At 45.7% G+C, this 24621-nt stretch overlaps 1 protein-coding gene across 1 annotated transcript in view; it reads right to left on the bottom strand.

The window, feature by feature from the left end:
- Positions 1-24621, bottom strand: part of PTPRN2 (protein tyrosine phosphatase receptor type N2) — a 674564-nt gene that overhangs the window by 105432 nt on the left and 544511 nt on the right. The window contains exon 13 of the mRNA XM_075144119.1: positions 3660-3872. Coding sequence (XP_075000220.1) covers positions 3660-3872 — 213 coding nt within the window. The remainder of the gene's footprint in view (positions 1-3659; positions 3873-24621) is intronic.

The raw sequence follows: 24621 nt of genomic DNA, 5'->3' as shown, positions 1-24621 counted from the left end.
TGCTAAACTTGCTTTTCAAAGAAGATCAAAGCAACACGAGCAACAATTAAAAACACGGGTGCAGGTGTGCACATGCGCAGGGGCACCGCGGAGGCAGTAAGAACCTCTTTTTAGTCATCCTTGAATGCTAACGCTGACTTATCTAATCGTTACACGTGTGATTTGAAAGAAGAGGAGACGTGTTTAAAAGGTACGCAAAAATTGTCCGCCTTTATGCAGAAAATGTGTTTCCTGCACATGCAACATTTTCCGAGATATACTATTTCCATTAATTTTGAAAAGCTCCTTAGCCACTGTCTAATTAAGCCAGCCTATAACTTTGTTCTTTAGTGATTCAAAGATAGATGAAGTTGCAATTGTGTATCTACCCTTCCTAGTGTTACTTAGTCTTTAAGCAGGGTTTACTCTCCCCCACCTTACTCTAACACCTGGAAGGCCAGCTCCTTGCCTTACCAAACACCTGAAGAACCAGACTCACGCCGCAGCCTCTGCAAGTGGTATCGGCCCGTTTGGCAGCTTACCAAGGGCACCGCAGAGATTTTATTTGCCTGCTTCAATTTTTAAAGGGTATCGGTTGTTCTGCTGGTCACTTCTACCCGCACTTACACAAGCCATACTCGTGCTAGGAGATAAGCGGGCTCCCACAAGAACTGCTCGTGCTGGCAGCCGAGCGCCCCAGGGAGAGTGACGTCGCGTGACAGGCGCTACGCCTCCGGCGCGGGGGGGGACTTAGCAGCCAACCTGCTATTTCCCTGACAATATGGTTTGTCTGTTTTCCCCTTCTCAAGCTGGTATTTCGCTGTGCAAACTAGAAAGAAAGGAGAAAAAAAAAAAAAAAAAAGCAGCTGTGGGAAAAAACTCTTCGAAGTTCACAGGGTGAGTAAGGAAGGAGTAAAACCCCGAATGAACTCTCCCGGCTGAACTGGGTTAGGATGAAAAATGCTTCTGCTAAATCTTGAAAATTTAGGTCAGTCTTGTTTATGTGAAGATATAAACCACTGACATTTTGAGAAGCATGTGAATCGAAGTGATATTTCAGTGTTCTCTCTGAATCACATTGGGCCACCAGGCCTTTTTATACCAACCAATTTTTCCCCCTTCAAATAAAAAAAAAAAATATCTGAATTGTCACTTAAGCTGTAAGCAGCAACATATTGGAGTATCGTGCTTTAAAGTCTAGTGGCAGCAGCTGCTGAAATATTTCATATTTTTAAAGTATACTGAGTTAACCAAGTAGATACTTGGGAAACATTTAGCAGAAGAGAACAAAGTAGGTACAATTTTCAAAGCTATCTGCTTTTTTCTTCCCCTGTATTAATACGGGTTACATTATTCCCCTATGAGTATCAGAGAAGATGAGGAAAAAGGTAATTGATGCTTTTCTGAGACCTAACTGATGTTATCCAAAACATGCATCACACCAGATATCCATTACATCTAACACCGCTCAACATAAGGCGATTTTGACGATGCAAATAGGGCTCAATCCTATTCTCTTCAAATCCATGTGAATAGTTTATTATATACAGAACCAGGCTCAGTGATTCATTTTGATAAAATGCTACTTAGCAGCATCAAAACTGCCTGAGTATTTTGTCTGCCTATACTGGGGCCTCCTACTGCTGCCATTGAAACAAATGGCAAAATTCCCATTTACTTCCATGGGAGGAGAGCCAAGCCCTTAGAAACCTTTGTTTTTAAGGAAAAACATTTTTCCTCCCACTCATGAGTACAGTTCCCCTGAAAAACCAATGGAAATGTTTAAGAAGTCAGGTGGTTAGGACTGGGCTCAAAGGTCAGGAACAAAGAATATTAATACAGTCTTGCTATTGAAAAACTGGGCAGCATCCTCGAAGCAGTGTTGTTGTTTTTGAACAGAAAATGTCACTCTCAGATCTAACTAGGAAGATTTTAAAATATATATAAATCTGGGAAGAAATGAAGCACACATTTCATTTAGTGTCTGGATTACAGATTCTTATTAAACAAACCAGAGCTCATTATAAAATCAATATCAACTTAACCACTATACTCCCAGGAGAAACGGCAAAAAAGGTCACTCCAAGAAATTCAAACAATTTTCCTCCTGGAAGGGCACGATTTTAATTACAGATACTATTAATTAGAGCTGTCAGTAGGAAGATTGTCCTGTTAATTATCACAAATTCAGTTTCAAGTGTGATTTTGGAACCTGGAGGGCTTTTTTTTAAAATTAGGAATTCTTGTATTCACGTTTAACGGAACAAAAAGACTACCTATTGCTTCTGTCGTTTAAATAAGTCAACAGCAAGTTCCCTATTAAAACCAAACAAAAATATTTACGGCTACTGTCTCTTTGGCAAACAAAATTGATCTGACAAACTGCTGTTTTGTCCACACTTTATCCTGGAGGACACTCCTTTTTTTCCAGTGGAAATGCTCTTCCTCTCGCTCTCTCTCGCTTTGGAAGTCATTAAATTTAAAGAGGTAAAGTAATTTAAAGATTTTTTTTTTTTTTTGCAATAAACATTCCATTTAAACCGGAAACCATTCCTGTAGATACTAATTGTTACAGAAACATTCATATTTATTATTCTGTACTAAAATCTCCCTGGACCCAGCCTGTGGAGACGTACTTAATACATTACGTCTTTAACATATAAGAGGTACAGGCAGACCCAAACTTTGTGAGGAAATATGAGTTTATTCCCCTATGACTCCCAGCTGCCAATTTGAATCTATCTCAGCTCCAGAATACAGAAATGCCATAATGTCTGATCCTAAGCAGAAAAAGAAGGTAAAATAAAACTTGACAGAAGAGTGCCATTAGCGAGACCCTATGAGTGCACAGCAGACACAGATACTACAGCAACAATGTTTACACATTCTTGAATTCTTTTTCCTCGTCACACTCCAAATATTTTGGGATAGCAGACCAGAGCTGTGTGGTATATGACCATAACACAGGCATTACCACACAATAACACACCAAGAAATAAGTGCCGTGATCTAAAACAAACTTCAGGAAGATGCAGAGCGTCTCTCCACCCAATACTTTTGAAACTGAAAGAGGAAGCCTGAGGTTTCTGATTTATTTCAGGAAATCTGAGTGCAGTCCTCCTGTATTACTGGGTACACATCTGCTACCATTGTTCTCCCAGAACCAGTCCTGGTTTACCTCCCCATCTATCAGCATTAGATTTCATTTTATCTGAATAATGGCAGAAGGTGGCAACAGATCGGGTCAAAGGCTCTTTTCATATCAGACCCTGAAGAAGTCGATTACTCAAAAAGAGAGACATCTTCAGATAACCGTGCAATCCATTCCTCATAAATGTTAAAGATTTTTTGTTATTAATAGTGGCAGGGGTGACAGATTATGGATATTAATGTTATTTTTCAGAGAATTTCAATAGCGAGTGCTTCTTTTTTTCTTTTCTTTTCTTTTTTTTTTTTTATGTTTCTAATTAGGCACGAATTTACAGCAACTACCAGAACAGCCAAGATTAATACCCGGCAGTAAAAAGCTGCTCCAGTGAAACCGCGGGAATATGAATGGAGCGGGGGGCCGGCACCGAAAACAAACCCACCCCCTCGGCTCCCAAGACGAGAAGGGTTCCCCCGGACTCTGCCGGGCGCCCCGGGGAAGCAAAGCCGGAGGAGGAAAGCTTGGTCCTTACCTGGTAAGCAGCGGGGGCGTCGGAGCCGGCGTCGGCCCCCAGGGCCGAGAGCTTCTCCTTCAGCCGGTGGTGGGCGCGGTGGCGGAGGCAGTAGGCGACCCCCGACGCCGCCAGGACCCCGGCGATGCAGGCGAGGGAGAGGAGGGTGAGGAGGAGGAATTTGGCGGACTCTGCCTCTTCCCCGCGTTGCGGGAGCGGCGGGACGTTGCTTTTCTGCAGGGGAGGAGAGAGAGGCAGCGCCTGAGTTGCGCGGTCGCGGGGCAGCGCGGAGCTGCGCGAGGGGGGGACCCCGTCGGGGGAAAACACCCGGCAGCGCTAACTTTCAGCCAAGGTTGGAGGCTAAACGGACGGGCAGGGACAGCGCTGCTGACGTGCCCCCCCCCCATCCCCTCCCCTCCCGGCGGCTTGCATTTAACTACCGAAAGGCGGAGGCGGGCGCGCTGGCTGCGCGCAAGCACCGCGGCGCGCCCCGCAGCTCCGCGCCCCCCCCGCCGGCCCGCAGGACCGCATCCAGGGCCAGGGGCTGCGAGGGGGGCAGCAAGGGAAAATCCAGTATTTTTTTGCTTGGAGTGAAAAATAAAACACGGAACGACAGAGGAAAAAAAAAAAAAAAAAGAAAAAAGTAGGTGGCGGTCCTTCCTTTTGTCTGTTGTAGAAGGAAAGGCTAAAAAAAAGCCCGATAGTTCCAAACTCCTCCAGATTACTATTATTTTTGCAGCAATAGGAGAGAATCCTTCTAGTGCATTTCACTTGTCTCCATGTGCTAAAAAGTTGTACAATAATTTCCCCTCATTAGCTTCATTATAAGCTATATTAGCAACAATTAAAAACGCAACATGAAAATGAAAAGACCAGGCGCGCAAATTGCAGCAAGACTCATTTGGCCTGCTTTCCCCCTTTCACAATTACCAGGGAAATGAATTGAAAAGCACGCCCCTGCCTCAGTCCTGGTTGCTACAAGATGAGAACAATTAGCAAACTCCTTTCCACCACCTAATTTCGCGTGGTAACAAAATGGATTTTTCCCCATGAATGCCTAGCCGGCCTATTCATTATCTCTCCTCTATTAGTAATTTTCTGCTCCGTATTCAGCTAGCCAGCTCTTAATTTCCTCCTGTCTTGCAGTGTACACAGTGGCTCTTATGTCAGGCCCGGTCCATTTTTATCTTGTAATCATAAAGGCCACCAAAGCAATTATCGCTGGTCTTGACTGTAAAAGCTTGTCATTAATTAGCCTCCTTGCCTTCAGTGCTGCGGATTAGCCGGGGCTGAGGCTGAGTTAATGGAAATGCAGGTTCAATAAGACTCCCGGATTTTCTTGCCTGGATGCGCCGAGCGGAGGAGGATCGCCGGGTTTGTAAACCCCGGCCGGCGGGGGCGGGCGCAGGGCTCGCCGAGGCCGGGCATGTGCCGCCCGCCGCCGCCTCCGCGCCCGCGCAGCCACCGCCGGACCCGCCGCCTCCCTGCCTCCCCTCCCCGAAACCACAGCCGGCCCCTCCTCCAAATCCCAACAGCCACCAGGAGGAGGGGGCTGCCCCCTCCACCCCCCGCCCCGGCCCTGGGGGGCTCCGGGGCCGCCTCCCCGCGCTCCGCGGCCCCAGCCGGGCACCTGCCCCGGCCGCAGAGGGGGAAGCGCGCCCTCGGCCCGCACCGCTGCCCGCCCTCCGCACCGGGCGGGGCGGGGGGGCTTGCAAAGGAGACCCGGGAGGGGCAGCACCGACGGCAGCCGCCGCCTGCTCGCAGCTCCCGCCGCCTCGGCCCTGGGAGCCCGGGGTGGGTGGGGGGGGAAAGGGCGGCCGCGCTCTGCCATTAGCATCTCCGTGAAAGGCCGCCGTCCCCTCGGGGCCAGAGGTCGCAATCTGCATCTGAATAGGCAGCTCCCGCAAAAGTGCCGGCGCCCCCTCCCCGAGCGCTGCGCCCCGGGACGTTAATCCGCCTCGCCGCGGTGTTCGGTCTCCCATCGGCGAGGCACGGACAAGCCGCCCCACCCCCACCCCCGGGACCCCCCGCGGGCCGGCCCCGCTCCCCGGGCGGCTGGGGCCGCCTCCCCCGCCTCGGACCCCGGGAGTGCGCAGCGGCACCGCCGCCGGGAAGGAGGAGGCGGGCGGGCAGTTTCGGGCACCGCTCCTGAATCTCTTCTTTCTCTGCTGTCGCAACCACGGTTTTAAACGATTTTCCTTCTCCGGTTGCCGTGTGAAAGAGCCGCACAAGCACCCGCGGAAAGGGCTATGCGAGAGAAACAATGAAAATGATGGGAGAAAAGTGCTGTCAAATGCCCCGAGTAAACACGGGGGAGAGAAAAAGCGTGCCTGCCTTTTTCTCCCTGTAGTTATAGTGATTTTAGATGTTGCTTCTAACTTTGCCAGGCAGTTTTCTCCGCGGAGCCGGGGCTGCCGTCCCCGGAGCTGGCTGCCCTTAACAAAAGAAGTGCTCGCCGAGACACCCCGCACGTCCCCAGCGCAGGGCTGCACCCGGGAACGGGAAACACGGGGAAGAGTTTGAAACCTTGTGTGGGGTGTTTAGCGTTGTTTACACTTCGGTAAGCATCTTCCGTGGGGAGCCGCGTCCCTAGTGATGGGCTCCAGGTAGGCGAGGGCTTGCAAAAGCCCTACACGTCTGAGGGGACCGGCGCCAACGCCTGCCCCGACCCTCCGCGCCCTGGGAGGGGATGGCGGCCCCGCAGCGGGAGGGAAGGGGCGAAGGGGCACGGCCGCTGCCCGCCGCTCTCCGCCTGCGCGGCCGCCCGGCGGTGCCCCCCACGTCGGAGCGGCTGGCGGGGAAGGGAGAGGGGCTCTGCTGGTGGGCCGTCGGCCATTCTCCCCGCTCCTTCCTCCCTCCCCCTTCACGGGGAGCACCTCCGGAGCTGCTGCCGTCGGGGCGCAGACGGTTCCCTTCTCCCCTCCCTGCCTCCGGGGGGGTTGGTACTTAGGGCCACCTCGGCCAGCCCCCACGCCGCCCCCGGGAAACACCCTGGCATCGGTGACTGCTGCCGGCTGCGCGACCCCGCATAAATCGCCGGGAAAAGCCGAGGGCGAAGCCCCGCCGCCCGGCTCCGGCCCCGGGTCCCCCACCGGCGGCTCTCCCGGGCCCCGGGGTGGGGACACCCGGCGCCGCAGAGGGCAGCGGGGCCCGCCCCCCCCGGGTATGCCCCATCAAGGAAACAGTCCCCACTGCCCCCAACTCAGTTGGATAAACCCGCTGCCCCTTCATCCTGCTTGATGTCTGACCAAACATCAAATTATGAAACGGGTAATAATTAATCTGACGAGTTAGTTACCAGCTCCCTCCCTCTCCCCCCTCTCCAGCCAGGAGCACAGATTTCCTCACCTCACCTAAACCCCCGATTCTTCCCTGCAATAAGGCCCCAGCCTGAAATGGAGCCCAGGGTTAATTAGAGGCGTCCTGTCAGACCTGACTTGAAATTGAAAGAAAAATGTTTAAATATTTATGAATTTGACATTTACAGTCGGATGTCTTTTAAAGCAGAACACCTCTCCCTGTGGTGGTTGGGGCTGCCATGGTGCGTGTGCCTGGGGTGGAAGGGGAACAATAGCTGTTGCATAACAAGAAAAACAAATCACCTTTTTTTTTCCCCCCCTAAGGCTTAACAAATAAATAGACCACATAAATTACACATAATTAAATATTAAACTCAGCTACATGTAACTATGCATTTTTAAACTTTATGTAACAGAATATATTGACATTCCTCTGAATGATTTTCTCCTTGGAAAATTGTGTACTGTCACAGAGTCCCAGTGAAGGAAAAACAACTAATTCCTAAATGGCTGGCTTAGGAAGTGACTCTAAATACGGAGGCTTTGGAGATGTTCAGCCAGTCTTTCCTTGCTTTAACACGGCCTGGCCTAAGCTTAAATGCTAGAAGGCAAAGATTTACCCTGTCTCAAAACAACATTGCACCTACCACTTACACTCAACAGTGTTTGCTTCAAGTACACTGATTCTGTGAGGGCTTGTGGTTGTTGGTTTTTTTTAAGAGGGAAGAAAAATGCTTAGGATCTGATCTCATGTAGGCTTTCCCTGTCCCTCGACAGAACGCATTTTATATACACCCAAAAGTGAGTCAGTAACTGGAGCAGCCATAACACTGGAGTCACAAATCACTGTTCTAATCAAAGAGCAGCATCCCGTTCCGCGGTATCATCCCATGATGCAGCAGAAGAGCCGACATTTCAAACGAATTCCAGGCAAATGTCAGTAAATATTTAATGTACGCTTTCCTGTAAATAAGTTCTCACACCTATGTTGGAAGTGTGGGAGAAAGTCTTTGTAAGAGCAGAGAGGAGCTCCCATGCAGTGATGTGAGAGCTCACCTTCTAGATGCCTCAGCACAATTACACTTCGTTATTTCCTTTAGGACACAGGGCCTGATTCTGGTCCTTGCTGAAGCAAAACTAACTGAAGTTGAGGTTTTGTTTTGCTTCATAAATTTAAAAAGATATACCTGATTTAAAACCCAGTTTGCCAGTTACTGCACCCGACCTCTCTTCCAGTTTGCAAAGGAAAAATCACTACGATTCATTTTAAAACAACTTGACATTATAATTTTTTGCAATTTTTGCATGCCTTGATTTTTATATTTATATTAGACAGTTTTGTTTCTGAGCAATAATAAAAAAATGCAGATTTCTTAGTAAACATGGGCAAAAAGATGAACTTCAGAATATGATTTGTTTCAAAATATTAGAATGTTAAAAAACTCAAGAGGTGCTATTTTTAATTTGGAATTCACTATAGAATCTAATAAATGAGAGAAGTGAGGCGGAAATAATCATGTATTAATTCTGTGCATTACAAAATCTTTTCAGAAGCTATTATCAGAGCAAGAGGCATTGTGGTTTGGATTCAGGGTGGGAGAAATCCTTTGTGCAACTGAAAGCTATTGTTCCTCTGTGCAGATGAAATTGTACTTGCAAATCTGCCATTCAAGGAGGGAAAAAAGTGCCTGGGCAGAAGAAAAGAATTCTACAAGAAAATCGTTATTCTTAAAAATAAACTTCACTAAAATAAGTTTTAGTTCATTAGAGTTTTTTTTAAGAGGATCCTTTGCTAATAATCGCAGCCACTGATATTAAAACAAACTATAAAGGATATGTGTATTATTTCCTTAATATAGAAAGCATGAAGAAAGGGATGTGTGTGGGTGTGTATGGAGGTATATATATAATATGTATTCATATATATATATACACACACACATTTGTGTATGTCTGCTCACTTAAATAAATCTAAACTTAAATTCACTTCTAGTGATTTCCCTCTGTAAGGTTATCTGAGACATAGGTTGGGATACACTATGCTGGTTAAGTTTTGATAGGTTAGTAGAAAACCAGAGAAATACTTTACATCAGGAGGAGCCTGGCTGCCCTAATCCGTCCCCAGGAAACCTACAGATACCATTTTTTTCCTTTAGTAAAATAAGAAAGCAAACAGAAGGGAAAACAGCATCTCCTTTGGTTTTGGTTCCTGCTTCTCCTCCCCTACTTTGCACTCCCAGTCAGGTTAGACTGGGGCAGCAGGGCCTGGGGATGTTCACCTTCAGTGCATATGATGTTTCTTGCGTTCAGCACCGCACTCACGAGCTGTATGGTCCAGGCTACTTGTTGGTGTTTCAAGGTACTATCTTTAGAGTTAGTAAGAGGTTTGTGGGGCCGCTGTCCTCTGCCTCCCTCTTCACCCCCTCCCACAGAAAGCTCGCCTGATGCCAGGATCACTTTCAGCAGATGTCAGTTCATCACCTGAAATGAGGTCAATTTAACGCTTTTACTTGGGAGGATGAAATCGGATGGGAAGGTACTTTTTGCTTCTTTTAGGGGTCGGAAAGATTAGACAAATCGACAAACACAAAAGGCAGATGGATTTCTGGGAACTGCAGCTTATTCAAATCACTGAGAAAGGTCACTTGCAAGAGCCACAGATCTATTCATCTGTAGGGGTACAATGATCTTTCCGTAACCTTCAACACCACAAAGCACTCTGGAGCGTCTCTATACCTTTTAGTAGGATTAATACCACGAACAATGACTGAATACAATCAAGAATTCAGCGAGTTCAAAGATCCCTTGATCAATGGTAGATATTTTCTTCTGGCTTCCTAAAGGCAAACAGAAGTGAAGTTTCTGGTTAGAGTTACAAGAATTTATAGCTATTATCCTGAATCCCACTACAAGGTGATGCTGAAATGCCAAAATGTCCAAGAACCTCAAAGAAGTTTGTGGCGTGGAAGGAATAAGGTTGCCAAAGAGGAAATTTAAAAAGCTTCAAGATTTTCCTGAGGATCTGGGTTTTTTTTTAAGTTGGCATTTAGTTAAAGAGTACGGCACAAAAGCCTACAGCAGCACTGAATCACTGTAGGGATAACACACGACTCAGGAAACCGGACAACCACATCCATGCTTGTAGAGGAGCTAGGTGAGCCGGAGACGGAGAAGCGCGGCCCATCCTGCCCGAAGCCACGCAGCATGCCTCTGGGGTGGCAGCAAGAAGAGGAGGGTGCGGAGACACCACGGTGAAGAAACTTCGATTCCCATCTCTAAGGACTCAGGAGCAACTAGGGGAAAGCAGCAGAACGGGAGCACCAGGAAGCAGGTTTCCTCCTCAGCCCGGGCTTTGTAAGCCAGAGTGAAACAGATAAATAGAGGAACTCAGCAGGTCCAAGTCACTAAGTGTCAGAGCCCGAGCCAAGAGGACGGTCAGCGATAGCCAAGCTTAATCAAATATCTTCAGCAAGCAAGAGAAACACAAGCCGTAGTGCCAGCGCTGATCTAATGCTGATGCTGAAGGCACATAATTTAGGGATTAGGTAAAGCGCCCTTAAAACTGGGTGCCAACAAGCGAGCAGTCTCTCGGTAACACGCTGGCGGAGGCCGAGGCCCCGTCAGCGGAGCAGCCGCCCCGTCTCTCAGGGAGCCAGGCCGGGCCCCGCGGCTCCCAGCCGGGGCTCCGGCGGCCGCCTCCGCGCACCCGCCGCGGCGGGCCCCGTCCTCGGGGCCCCGAGCCGTGAGCGGGCCGAGGGGAGCGGGAGGGGCATGTCCTCGCCCCGCCGCGCCCGCTGCCCCCTTCCGCCCCTCTCCTGTTTGACGGCCGCCGCGTCCAGGGGCATCCCCGGGAACCGCTCGGCCGGCGGCGCCCGAGTCTTTCGGCGCCGCGGCCGCGGGGCCGGGAGGAGGCGAAGTGGCCCTCCCACCGCCCCTCCGCGGAGACTCGGCCCGGCCTCGACCGACGGGGCGGACGGCGGCAGCGGCTGCACCCCACCTCGCCCGCTCCAACACCCCGTTCCTCCACCCCACGCCGCGCACACGGCTCCCACGCGAGCCCTGGCCGGGCCGCCTCGAAACACGGCGCTCCCCCCCTCTCCCCGGTCCTCCGCCGCATTTACCTGCTGCCATGGCGCCGCAGCCGGCGTGCCGGGACGGGCTCCTCCCCGGGAGGGCTCAGCGCACCTCGGCGGGCTCCAGCAATCCTCCTCCGGTGCCAAAACTTCCCCTTCTCCCCCCGCTCCCCACTCCCCTCCTCAGCAGAGACAAAGGCGGCGGCAGGCACAAGCGCTCCTCGCAGCCCGCAGCCGCCTCCCGGCGCGGCGGAGCGCGGCGGGGCGGGGGGAGCCGGCGGCCCCGGGCGGCCCGGCGGTCCCCGCGGGGCGCGGGCGCGGGCGGAGGATGCCGGCGCGCCCCGGCGCTGCCCTCCTTATATCGGGCCGCTCGCAGCCCCTGCCGGCTGCCGCACATGGCCCATCCACCGGTTGCTATAGCGATGCCTCCCCTCCACATGTTGCTGGCAGCAATTGGCTAAGGAGGTCTGGGCTGCTCAGAAACCCTTCGCCGGAGTGGGGCGGTGAATGGACACGGGCTGTGTCACTCATGTGGAAAAGCTGTTTGGGGTTTCTGTTGTGGATGTGGGGGGGTTTTTTGGTTGGAGGGGGTTTTTTTTGGTTGTTTTTTTTTTTTTTTACGCGTCCCCCCATCTTTTTTTTTTTTTTTGGTGCCACTCTTGCAAGATGGAAGCGGAGGGTTAGAACAATGACGGAAAGCCAAAAATAAAATCAAACACGGACAGCAAGGAAAACCTAAAGATCATTTGCATGACAATACAGCAAAGAAGCCCGCAACGTTTCTTCCTGAAAAGACTTTCCTCCGTAAAAGAAACCCATCACACAGTGCCAAGCAAAGGAGGTCCAAACTTTTCCCCCTCCCGCCCTGGTTCTCCAAATAACACACGAAATTAGGAAGAAGCAGTGTGCTGCGGCCAGCCATGGGACAGTCGCCGAGCCCGGTTAAATAAATCACGGCAGGGACTGCTGAGAGCGGGTGCGGTGCCGGTGCGGGCAGGCGGGGCCGTGCTGTGCCCGGCGCTGCGCACCCCTAACTCCGAGTTAAAGCCGCTTTTCCGCGCAGGTGCCCGGGGCAGCACGGATCCTTACAACGAAACGGGCCCCGCAGTCTTCCCCGTCTCCCCCAAATTACAGCACGCCGCCGACAAACACGCTGCGGGGGCACCCCCGAAACATCTGCCTGCGGAGTGCCCCGGCTGCGGGAGCGGGACAAGAGCGAGTGGGAAGCGAGGCGGGGGGTGCCGGGTGCAGGTGACAGATCCTTGGGAGGCCCCTTCAGACCTCCCCCCCCCCCGCGATGAAGCGCCCTCCCGCCTCCCTCTCCGTATCGTTTCCCGTTGCCTCTACGGCTGGGGATGAAAGGCAGGGCAGAGCCGGCTCTCCTCCTCTGTCCGCGGAGTGGGGGGCACCCCATTTTCCCTTCCCCTTCCCCTTCCTCTCCGCAGCCGGCCCGCCCCCCCGCCGCCGCCGCTGTCCCCCAGCCTCCCCCGGCTCGGACGGCGGCAGCCCCTGCGCGCCCCCCCCGGGCAAAACCCTCCTGAGCCGAGAGAGCCGCGAATCAGGGAGGGGGAGCTACCCCCCCACCCCTCGGGGGGGGACCCCCCCGCCCCGCCCCGCCCCGCCCCCCCCGGCCGCGGGGCGCTCCCGGCGGCGGCGGGACGGTGCGGAGGGGACGGCGTGCGGGGGTGGGATGGGATGGGATGGGATGGGATGGGATGGGATGGGATGGACGGGGCGGGCCGGGCCGCCCCCTTCCCCGCACCCCCGCCGCACCGGCAGCCGTCGGGGACACGGCCCGCTGCAGCCCGCCCGGCCCCGGCCGCCTTTGCCTTCCCGGCGGGAGCGGGCGGCTCGGGCTCCCCGCGGCTTTCCCGGTGACACAGCAGCAACCCCATGTAGCTTTTCTTTTTTTTCCTCTTTTTTTTTTTCTTCTCCCCGCTCTGCCCACCCCCCGCCGCGTCCCCAACAGGCGCCTTGGTAAGCACACGGGCCTGTCCGGGAAGCCAAGGAAGGGCGAGTATCCCCAAAGCATCCCCCCCGCCTCAGAGCGACACTTCACTTAAACCTACAGGACAGCACCAAAAGTGTCATCACCATCCCCTGCGCTGGGTCGTTCTGCCATATTCAGAAGGGACCGAGTAGTTGTGCCATAGGCTCACCCCCCCATAACCGCACACGCACACCGACCCTTGCCGTTTCAGATTTAGGAAGCTGCTGTTTACATCAACACCATTTTTGACAATAAGGTTTCCGGGGAGAAGAGGTACTCCTCGTGCTCCCACCTGGCTTCTGCTCACGGAAAATCCTTCGCGTTCCCACAGATGAACACAAACTTGGCTTCTCCAAACAGTTAATCAGCCGCATTTTTAGTGCACGGTATCAACTTATTACTTTGTCAGTCTGTCAGCCTGATAGCACACCTCTTCGTCTAATATTATCCTGCCCCGGTAGGAGCCGTAGCATACATAATTTGCTCACTAACTTGTATTACTTAAGTTGAAAGATAAATGAACCCACCAAGAGATTTCATTAAGAGGACACGTGTGTTTGCATATTGATCCTTCTAATGAACTGTGTGAAACTGATAAATACTTCCATTAGCTTTGCAGTTTGTATTTTGTATTTAGAAATCTATTAATTATAATTTCGTGGGCAAATATTGCATCTTTTCAGAACCGTCAGGTGCTGAAGGGGTTGAACATGAAATTGATTGGCCAAGTGTCAAGAGACAGCAAAATACTATTTAAAATACATATTTTTTTAACAGTGAAATTTTGAGAAATTTGTAGTGAAATTTAAAATACATTTCATATTTATGTAATTTTCATTACTTTTATCATGTGCTAAATTTAACCTTTGAAGGGATGGCAAATATCTGTGAGGGTTATGTCATGGGGAAGAAATTATTTACACAGAGATTATTTAATGTGCTATTCATTAAAAACATAGGATGTGTTACCAGATAGAAGAAGTAATTTTCAGTAGTTTACTAATTTAAAACTTAAAAACCATTTTTAAAGTTTTCATAGTACTGTTACCCACAGCCCTTATTTGTGAATCGACTTACTGGTATTTGATAAAACCTCATTTTCAATTGAATAATTTACATTTAGGTGATCTAAATACATTTTCTCATATGATTTAATGAATTTGTAAATGGGAAAACAAAAAAACCCTGACATCAGCAGCATGTCATTATAGAATTTCTAGAAAGTTTCATGTCTTTTTCTTGGAAAACATTTGAAATCGAAAGTAAAAATGACTTTGAGAGAGTTTCTCTGTTTTTAGCGCATCTAAAATACCAGTATTTTGAAGATTTGCATTAACGTTCATCCAAATTCAAGAGCTGTATTTGAACTATGCCTAAACTCAAAATATTCTGAATCTTGCAGTCTCAGTGAGAATGATGCTGAAACATATTTCCAGTTCGCACAGAACAAAACTCTTGCCTGAGAACCAGCAATGTTTGTCAGGACTCCCTAAAAATCTGTTCTTCATAACTGGGTGCTGAAAACCACACTGACCTTTTTGCCTTGATTTCTGACTACAGATCTGTCTGCAATTTTAAGTTCAGTCACTTCTTTCTGCAAATGCATGCACAATGTATAGCACGAAATAGATTTTCATTCTTTTAAAGGATGCATGATAAAGCTAAAACACCATTAATCTCATTTGTTGTTTTGTTTAAAAGTTTTATCTAACATCCTTTGGAGCCTTGCTCCTTAAATACAAATCTAAGTACGTTGCAGAGGATTTTCCACAGATTTTCTGTCCTTGAGGATCTTAAGATCAAAGCTGAATTTCCTTCACTCCTATGAACAAAAAGTCTTTTCCAAATATTAACTTCCTATACACATTTTTTCAAATTACCTTAACTTTAGGAATACATGCCTTAAGAAAGAGACAGAGCCCCCCATGTCTTGAAACCACCACACCTTTCTTATAAATAAAACCAACACCTAGGACCGTAATTTGAAAATGGACTTAGCAGTATTTTAACCACTAGACTTCACTGAGTTTTATGTCTTATCTTCTCATGCTCATCTGTGAAGATCAACACCAGACACTTTCGACTTCCAAGTAAATTCTAGAGCTCTTAGCTTTATTAAGAAAGTGATTTCATTCTGGCTCAGATTTGAATCTAATTAATCTGTCTTGCATTTTAAAAATGATAACTAAATTCAAGCTGCATACTATTCTTCAGAGACAGCTTAAAATATTAATTAAGTAAAGAGTGCATTTTCCATTTATTTTAATTACATTAATACAGTTTCAATAAATAAAATAGTTCTATGCTTCATCAAATCAAACAAACTTGAATGCAAATTTTTCTATTGATTGGTTCTCTGTTCACATTGGCCCTTTTGACTGTTTATTTTTAAATAGGAAAGAGATGCAGAAATGTTTGGGGGTTCCCATTAGTGAAATGAGGTCCAACTGTCTGAAAAGGTCAGGTCAGCCTTCCAGGAGGCTGATATAGCCCTGTAAAAGTGGCATTCTGATAACGTAATTGCTTATAAAAGTAATCAGTGATATAAAACTGGATGCCTTTATAGACATTTTTAAACAAATGAAGATTTTCTTTTATTACATTATTATTTTTCCAGATAAATTCAAAAAAACCTATTAGATCTCTCTGATCCACTTGCCTATGATGCTTACTGATCCACAGACAAAATATTACAAGACAACTGGATGAACTGTGTTTTTAATATTCAATTTAATTAAAGCTGACGTGTTCTAGATTTGTAGGTGAACCTCTTTCTTGAGATAAGCCACAGGACAAGACAGAGGCAGTCTTGTTAGTAGCTATGTCAAAAAACAGTGGCATTCTACCTAATTCCGCAATACGTCTATCCTTCAAATATTTGAGCAGCAGCAGCATCAGCTGAAGGAAAACTAAATATTGAAGAAAAAGTTTCAACATACCTCGGGAGTCACAGCAGGTGTTTTGAAACATGTTCTTTATACATTTCAGAACTGCTTGAGTCTCTTTGTAATTTAGGGTCCAATCCTGCCCACTTAAATCTGAGAAATTCATTATAAATCAACAGAACTAATCAGAATAGCAACCGGAACACAATAGTAAATGTTTTCAGGGTCAGGCTTTATGTAAATCACTATTTCACAAAAAATACTTTCAATATTGAAACCTTAATTGCATTGTGATTAGGTTTATATTCACATAATATAGATAAAAATATTAATTTAAGTTTTAACATGAGACTAAATACTGTTATTACGAAAGCCTGATTAAGAAGCTTCTATAAAAATGCCAACTCAAAACCTTTTTAATGGCAAAACATGAGAAATACATGATTTTACACTGTGATCTTGTAATAACAAAACGTGGCTATCATTGAAATGCTGAACTTATTTTACACATCAGTACTGTACGTGCCAAGAGTTCGGAGAACTGTTAGGTATCAGTTTTCTCTACTGTAACATCAGCAGATTAGTTTTGTTAAAGTGCTATTTTAATATTGTTGTGAAAAGGGCATTTTTTTCTTCTTTCCTGAGACGAAAACAAACTAGAACAGTCTACACGTGAAAAAGTATTTTCAGAATAGCAGCCAGTGCTGCAAATCTGTATGAGATCTGAAATCAAGATGTGCTTTTTCTGCCTTTGAGACAAATACTGCTCTATCTATCTTATCTTCTAATACTGGTAGCCTCAGGACAAACGTAGATTACATTAGAAAATTGTCCTTCATTATATTGATCAAAAATTCACTTCCAACCTACCTGAATCTATGTTAGAGCATTTTTATTAGTTTTAAATTGTTTGCGTTATAAATTTAAAATAACAAAATGCTTTTATAAATAGTTTCAAGTTCTAAAGCAGATGGTTTACAAAGTTCTTATGTGCTTCATGCAGTCCCACTGAGTTTCTTTTTACACCGATCTTTCATTTCTGACTGCAGAGAAAGACCATCTTTGTGGAAAGCACAGCAATGCCTTTTATGAAAACATATTAGGACAGCATTTAAATTGGTATACGAAGTTCTAACAAATGTCAGAATTACAGAGCACTGTCAGACCACCTAAAGTTCATGCACTGGTAGTACTCCACCTTATTTAAGGTTCCTGGTTGGTGCTACCATTGCTCTAGGGTGCCTGATAAGGGTCTTGCTTTTATATTGTGACACATAGAAACAGTGGAAATCTGAACAGCATTAGCAATATCACCAGTAACATTGGTCCTGGAGCTGGGCTTTGGCTGGTAATTTGGCAAAGATGCCAGACACCCGGTAAAATCCTTCTTATATTTTCACTACATCTAATAAAGACACCACCCCCGCTCCCACCCCGATTCTTTATTTTAGAAAGCAATTTGCCAGGGTTTTCCACTTCTTTTTCTCCTCCTACTGAAGAAATGACAAAATGCCCCTTGATTGGAAGCAGGCCCTTGTTCAGTAAAGCAAGTAGGCACTATGTGCTTGGCATTTTTAATATGACTAGATTCCTTAAAGTATGAATACTTACAAAAAGAGAAAGAAGACCCCAACACTTATAGGAAGGAGGATAGAGACTAGATAACCTTCAGAAAATCTCTGTTCTTCTGAGTCATACAAGCATTCAAGAACATTGAAAAATTTTGCCTTTTCTGGCTATGGAAACAGGAAGGTGACTACATCGGTTTATGCAACCACAAGCTATAAAACCTAGATAAATAATTACGTGTGACAGCATGCTAAAATGAATGTATCACACAGTCATTTTAAAAATACGTGCTTTAAATTCATGCCTGCAGATTACATATGAAATCAGAAAGATTGTTGAAAAAGTACTTATCCTATGTTTTGCATTTTGCATGTAATGAAGCATGCGTATAGACACTCATTAGACTTTTTTCAATTAATTTCAAAACAAAGTTTTTCTAAATATAGATTTAAAATTCCATTTAAATCAGTAAGACTTTAGAGTCACTGCTTTACTGACACAGCTATGTCAATTTACACTAAATGTAGGTATGGTCCGTAAGCTTTTACCTGTACTCAGACACTTGGTGTTTGAAGCAATTATCACTGAAGTCTCATCTTTTTAAATGGAAGAAGAAGAGCAACAGTGCTGATCTATACAAACAGAAGTTTTCACCCTTAAACACTGATCTTAGAAGTGGCACCGAGAGCTACGTCCACATGCCTATCACTGGATTCCCATAACTTTGTCAGTTTTGGAAGGGCAAAGAATGAAGGGGTCGTGCCAGAGCTTGGTAAGACGCGCACTGACAAACCTCTCATGCAACGCTAATTGCGGAGGGAAAGTCAGACTTTCTGAAAAGATCTTCTGTTTCTCAATTTTTTTGTGATTTGCTCAGGCTTTTGAAAGAATAGACCTTCTTGCCTCTTCCCTCCTTTTAATCACTCACTCTGTGTATGATAACTTTGTTCAAAAAGTTTTCCAATAAATCTCAAAGATTTCTTTAATTCAATATCAAATTTTAAATTGTCAGTAATACTAATGATACAGCCCTTTCAAATGCAGCGCTCAGGAAAATTTAGGGGTTCACCATCCCGAATTACAGATGGAATTTATTTTTTCCACAATGAATTAGGTACTCTCCAACATAGCTGCTCCTAAGTTTTATGCATTACATTTCCTTGTGAATTCAAGGAAATTAATAAGAAACAGTACTAATGGAAAAACTTCCTCTGGAAGTCCTTCCAGCCTCTCTCTGACCCTGTCCTCAGAGCTCCTGAAGGCACCGTGGAGATCTCAGGATGGACTTTAAGCACACCCAGGGAAGAGCTGCAGGTTTGGTGCTTGGATCAGTCGCTTTGTGCATGAAAGTGTAACTCTCCCCTGAGCGCCTCCGAGGCCAGGAAAGGAGTGCCACGATCAAAGCTTACACCTTTTCCTACTACCTAGCCCTGCTTGTAGGACAAAAGCACACTAGGGCCTGACTTCACAGGCAAAAGGAAACTATGCCTTAAAGTATTGCCTTGTTTAAAATGTAAACGTACTGAAAGTTTTTAGAGTTATAACTATGATTAATAGAGACATTCTTCTGTTCAGTTCTTTGAGCAAATGGAGAAGATGCTGTTGAGAAAAGGACGTGCGAAGGCATTCTTTAAGGTCTTTGTTTTCCTACGTCATTATCTCTAACTCACTATTTTTAATAGTTTTGTTCCTTTCGCTATGTTAAGCCTCGGGATTATTTATCCTGTCTTCTGTTTCACTAAGACAAACATTTGACCTGGCAATACTGGGGACTACTTTGCCATAACCCCACTACCTATGTTCCCTGATACCTGCTTGCACCTTTCACTCTGTTTTCTTGCTTCCAAAAACCCAAGTGAAGTCCATGAACTGCAGAAAGTCCTTTAGGCCCCTAGTTAAGGGCTTAAGAGAGGTGCAACCGGTCCCCTGGTCTCCTGCTGGTCTGAAAGGGCTCATAACAAATATAATTTATTTTCTTTTATGTTTAATATATTCATTACTCTACTGTTGATCACAATTAAAAATCAACTGAAACAAATGTAATCTCTTTTAAAAAGTTACCATAGTAACAACACCAGAGAATTCCCTTTAAAAATGTCAAGATTTCCCTCACATTTAAACACGGACTTCCAGGCATTACTCATGCACCATTAAAAACTGCAACATATCCAGTGAGTCATTAGTTTAAAAATATATGCATAAACATACACTCTTTCAAAGATAGAGATGTTTTTGTCTCAGTAAATATGTATCACGACATGACCGAACTTTTGATTTTATCTTGTTCTGTTTTACATCCCCAGAGAAAACTTGAACACTGTCGTCTCTTGTTCAAACGCCTGATTGAGGAAGGAGAGAACAAAAATCAAGAGTGACAAAACATACAGAATGTGAGAAATACCAGCAAAAGCTAGTCAGAGAGGAAGAATAACTTTGAATACATGTTTACATGGTAGTAGACAAGATGAATGGAAAGAAAAATGTCTGAAATGAGACATAGTGCAGACATTCTCCACACACAGAGAGAATTTTAATGTTGTATCTTAAAATAAGAAATTTTTAAATTGAGAAATTTCCTAATTTAAACTAATTGAGGCTATGGTACTGTGCTATATCAGTTAATTTCCATTTATTTGTGCCAACCTGTAGTATAACATTAGTCTCACATACTTTTCTACTCCATCCTTCTTCTATGGGATCACTGGCAAACTCTGACAGATTTTGGCAGAGTAGAAGAAGGTCCATCTGCATGAGACACTTTGATCATATGGAAGCAGAAGAAAACATGCTGGAGTCAAAGTGGAAGGTGCTCCGCAACTAATAATAATGCAAATTTAAAGAAAATTCAGAACTGGTCACAAAGAAAGCCGATAAATAGTTTATTCATAAACTCTTGCATATTTAGAGGAGATAATAATATAAAGGCATTGTGCCTTCCCTTTGCATTACTGGCTCTGCTGTAGATAAATAGCATGGCTGAATGGAACCAGATTAATGATAATAAAGACAGTTTTCTCATTTTCTTTGTAGTACAGCCAACCTGAAAATGAGGAAAAACAACAAAATTGAACTAATTTTTGTTCTGCAGGCTTTTATAGAAGTGTTTTATTTCTTTCATTTTCTTAATGCAAGGAGTCTTAGAAATTCGCTTCTGAATTTTTAGTAGTAGAAGTCTTCCCATTCCTGCTTAGTCCTATTTCCTCCTTTTTTATCCTTCTTCCTCCATTTTTCCCTCCTGTTTGTCACTTACTCAGAGAGAGACATAAACATTGAAGGACAGATATAAGAAAAACAATCAATCAAGTTTTAAAAAAAAGCCAAACAACATTATTTTTCTTTGTTCCAATACTCAGTTTCTGCTGAGTATTTAATTTTGTCAAAAATGCTGCAAACATTTCCCGTATTAAAGATGAATCTCAAATAAAAATTTTATGACATTTTTTAGCCTCTTATTACTTGTAATAATCATCATACTCTCATGGTTACAATAATCCTTTAGTTTTTTTGCTGTCAAAATTGTGTCTTCTGTTCCCACTTCAACTGAACGACATGGAAAAAAGAAGAATAAACCCAAGGAATGAAACAAATTATGTGAAGGTGAGGAGAGGTGCGGTATTAGGACAGATGTATGTAGAAGACACCAACAGAAAAACATATTCTGGAAGTGACACCAAATTTTAAATTGACTTTTAGATTTTGATTATAAATTTCTTGCCAATCAGAAAGATAAACACTAGTAGTATTTTTCCTCCTAAAACTAGGAAGGGCAGTGTATAGTACAACTGTAACTGAGGTATCTTTGAAAATTTGCTTCTGATTTAATTTCTTAGTATTTCTAAAAAGAAAAAAGCAGGTTTTGGAAATATTTAGATATAATTTTTCACCAGCACTGATCTCATGAAGAATCATATTCCCACATTTAGCCCAAACTCTGCCCCAGCCACACTGATAAAAGGCTTTGCTCGATAGGCACCTAGCAAGAGGCAGAAGCATACCATTGCCAGCAAGGAGCGCAGGGAAAGGTTTACTTATGAAACACAGGCATATCGTGGCAAGTTTTCAGCTGGAAGTCGATTTTAAATCTTTGGTAATTATGTTTATGTTCAGTGCCACAGAAGGAGTTTCACACAGCAACAGGTCTGTTTGTTTCAAAACCGAGTAGTTCAACGTTGTCTGGACGAGCAAAACACATTTATTGGTTTATGGACTCAGTGCCATAACATTACATGGTGCCCATGAGAGCTGGACTTTGCATCTGGATATCAAAGGTAGATGATTAATGTGATGAAGCTGCCCTGGCAGAGAGCTCCCTGCTGACCACACATCTGAGCATGGGCTATTTTTATGTGAAGTGTGAGATTTGCTAAAGGGAGGTGCTAGTTTCTTCAGTAGACCTCCTCACCTTGTTTCTTCAGCAGGATGTATTTACTTACTCTATCGTGAGAATTTCTCCATGTTCACCTCATCATTCATCTGCCTTTAGATAGGAACAAATATGAAATGGGACCAACACAAAGGTCTGAGGTTCAGTCTTGAAGCCCCTTCTGCCACTGTCCTGTAACTTTGCCACGTATGAGTAATACAGCTTGCCCTAAAATCATGACAAAAATCTCCATGCCACTTCTCTGGTCTTGTCTCTGAAAGACAAGTCGCTGGAGCTGTAACAGTTTACACTGGGGAAGGTCTGTCCTCATCTATTTTTATTCACACGTATGAATCACACTTCCATGCACCATAGCCAGAAATAAAACAGTAGTCCACCTCAAAGCTTTAAATTACTTAGGGCTTAATTAAGAGTATGATAGAACAAATATGAAATTTAAGATGCAGTCAGTGGGTAAATTAATGTAGACACAAGCTCATGTGTCTGCTCTATACTTCAGTCTGGTAGTTTCATGCGGAACAAATTTCCCACTCATTTTTCCCCCTAGACATAACATAGAGTAGTGTGATAACTGTGATCAACATTATATGAAAATTAAACAATTTTGAAATTGTAGGGTTTGGAAACATGACTATCATACGTATGACAAAGGAAAATGATATCTTTCTACATCAGTTTATCTCATACATGGATGAGGGTTGGATCTTGGCCCATTCCAGTTGCTTCGTGACACTCTGCAGTTTTCAGGCAATGGCAGGGCTGGGGTAGGCAGGTCCCCGAGCACGCTCCTGCATCGAAGAGGCAGAAGGGTGGCTGCGTATTGATTCCTCCCAGGCTCTAGAGAAAGGCCACTCCTTCAGGATAGGAATACAACACGAGTGCATTAAAACAAGAACATTAAGTTTCTTTTTAGGGAGCCCCCTTTAACTTTTAATTAGGGTGATAATAGGTGAGTGGTCCCTCAAAAGGGGAAATGTCTCAGAAAGATGACCAAAGGTCTCCTGTCTTATCCATGTGGGACGGCCTATGAATCCTGCACACTCTTCACAAGTTTGAGCATTCATCCGCATGGAAATGAGAGATGGAATAAGGTTGCAAATTACTTCTCATCCCAGCCATTTGATGTGGCACTTTTTTCAATAGGACTCCTCGTTAAAATTGGTCTAATTTATAGGAAATTTCCCCGTTGCACTTGGTTGCCTGCAATAAATGCAGAGTTGGGCTAAAATGCAGCATATTATCCGGTTTCCTTGGTAGCACTTTGGTTCTGCCAAAGTGTGTACTCCACAGCCCAGGTTCCTTCAGCTGATGGAGCAGTAGAGGGGAGATGCTTAGGAACAAGCTCTCTTTGCCCTAATATCAGACCAGTTTCTAATTTCTCTTTGCTGTCCCCATTCTGTCTCGCCACCTACATCTTTGAAACCACCTCTCCATACCACTTTGGATTTTAAAAGGCAATTCATCTGCCTGAAGGATAATGAGCAGAAAACCAAACAAACAGATCATCAAGATCATTATTTATTTTGAAGCTGCTTTCTTTCTGTGGGTTTCCCACAGAGCCCTGACTTTTGCTCTCTGTTGCTGTGTAGGACAGAGTTTAAGGAGAAGACCATGGATCTGAGACTAAGAAGGCTCTGTTGCTTTACACCCTATTACGACACTAAACGAAGAGATCCAAAAGTTTGGCTTTCGTCCTGGTTGTGTAAGTATCACTGGTGACATGTGGTGAGGGGAAGAGAATTTCTTGAGAGTGTATTAACAAAATACAGTTTTGATTGCAATTTGTTAACACATTTAACAAAATGGATGTTAGACAAAATAAACTCTACATTTGGCCAGAGAGCTGGACCTCATTGTAATCAAGAGCTAGAGAACAAGAATACTATAAATTGCTTTCCAGTGACTGAGAAAGGGAATAAATCCAAAGTCCCTTCTATGGGAGAAGAAATCAGGCGACTGTACTATTTCACAGTTACCGTGTATGGTTTAGGGCTACAATTACAAATCATAATTTTCAAGGGAGAACTCCCTGAATGGAGAAAACAGGCTGAGCGCCTGTGTCCCTCAGCTGCACGCTAAGGAAATGTGCCGGGGCTGACAGCGTCGGTGCATTGGCTGCTGTCACTCCCCTGCATCAGCAGGTCACTGCTAATTGCAAGTCTGCAAAGCGATGCTGCACCTCCCCTCCTGCGTGCCCAGAGCTGGGGGGCACTCCTTCCTCCCCGCTGCCTTACGGTGTTTGGACGGGGGAGGGCTCCTTAGATATTCGAGCTGTGCCTTTTTGCAGGAGAGAGAGAAGGTTGCTGGAAGCAGACCTGATGCTGCTCGGAGGGAGAGGAGTCAGGACTTCCAGGAACTCGCACACCTGAGATTAACACGGCGCTGAACACGGGAGGCAGCAGGGCTGAAGGCAGGGTCTGCAGCCTCCAGCCCGCTCCTTGTCCCTGCACATTGAGGCACGTGGAGCAGAGATGCAAAGGATCACCTCGGCGCCATCCTCCGTGCCTCTAAAAGACGCTCTCAGCCCATGCTCAGACCTAGAATTGACTTTTTGTTGTGTGTTAAGGCTTATGCATTGCAAAACTGCGTAAGGGCGGAGTGGGGACAGCTTGGGCCCGGCTCGTAGCCAGCCTGTGCCTTAGCACATCTGCAAGCTCTCACAGACAGAAGGGGCCCCGCCTGAGCACCGGAGCCCATCACCACCTCCTTGCAGAAACATTGCATGACCATCACGGGGCAAGCAGGCCAGCTTGCAGAGAGACCTGGATGTGGATGACACAAAT

The sequence above is a fragment of the Calonectris borealis genome, chromosome 2 (genome assembly GCF_964195595.1).
Source record: "Calonectris borealis chromosome 2, bCalBor7.hap1.2, whole genome shotgun sequence".
NCBI lineage: Eukaryota > Metazoa > Chordata > Aves > Procellariiformes > Procellariidae > Calonectris > Calonectris borealis.
This window is presented reverse-complemented; position numbering and strand designations above follow the sequence as displayed.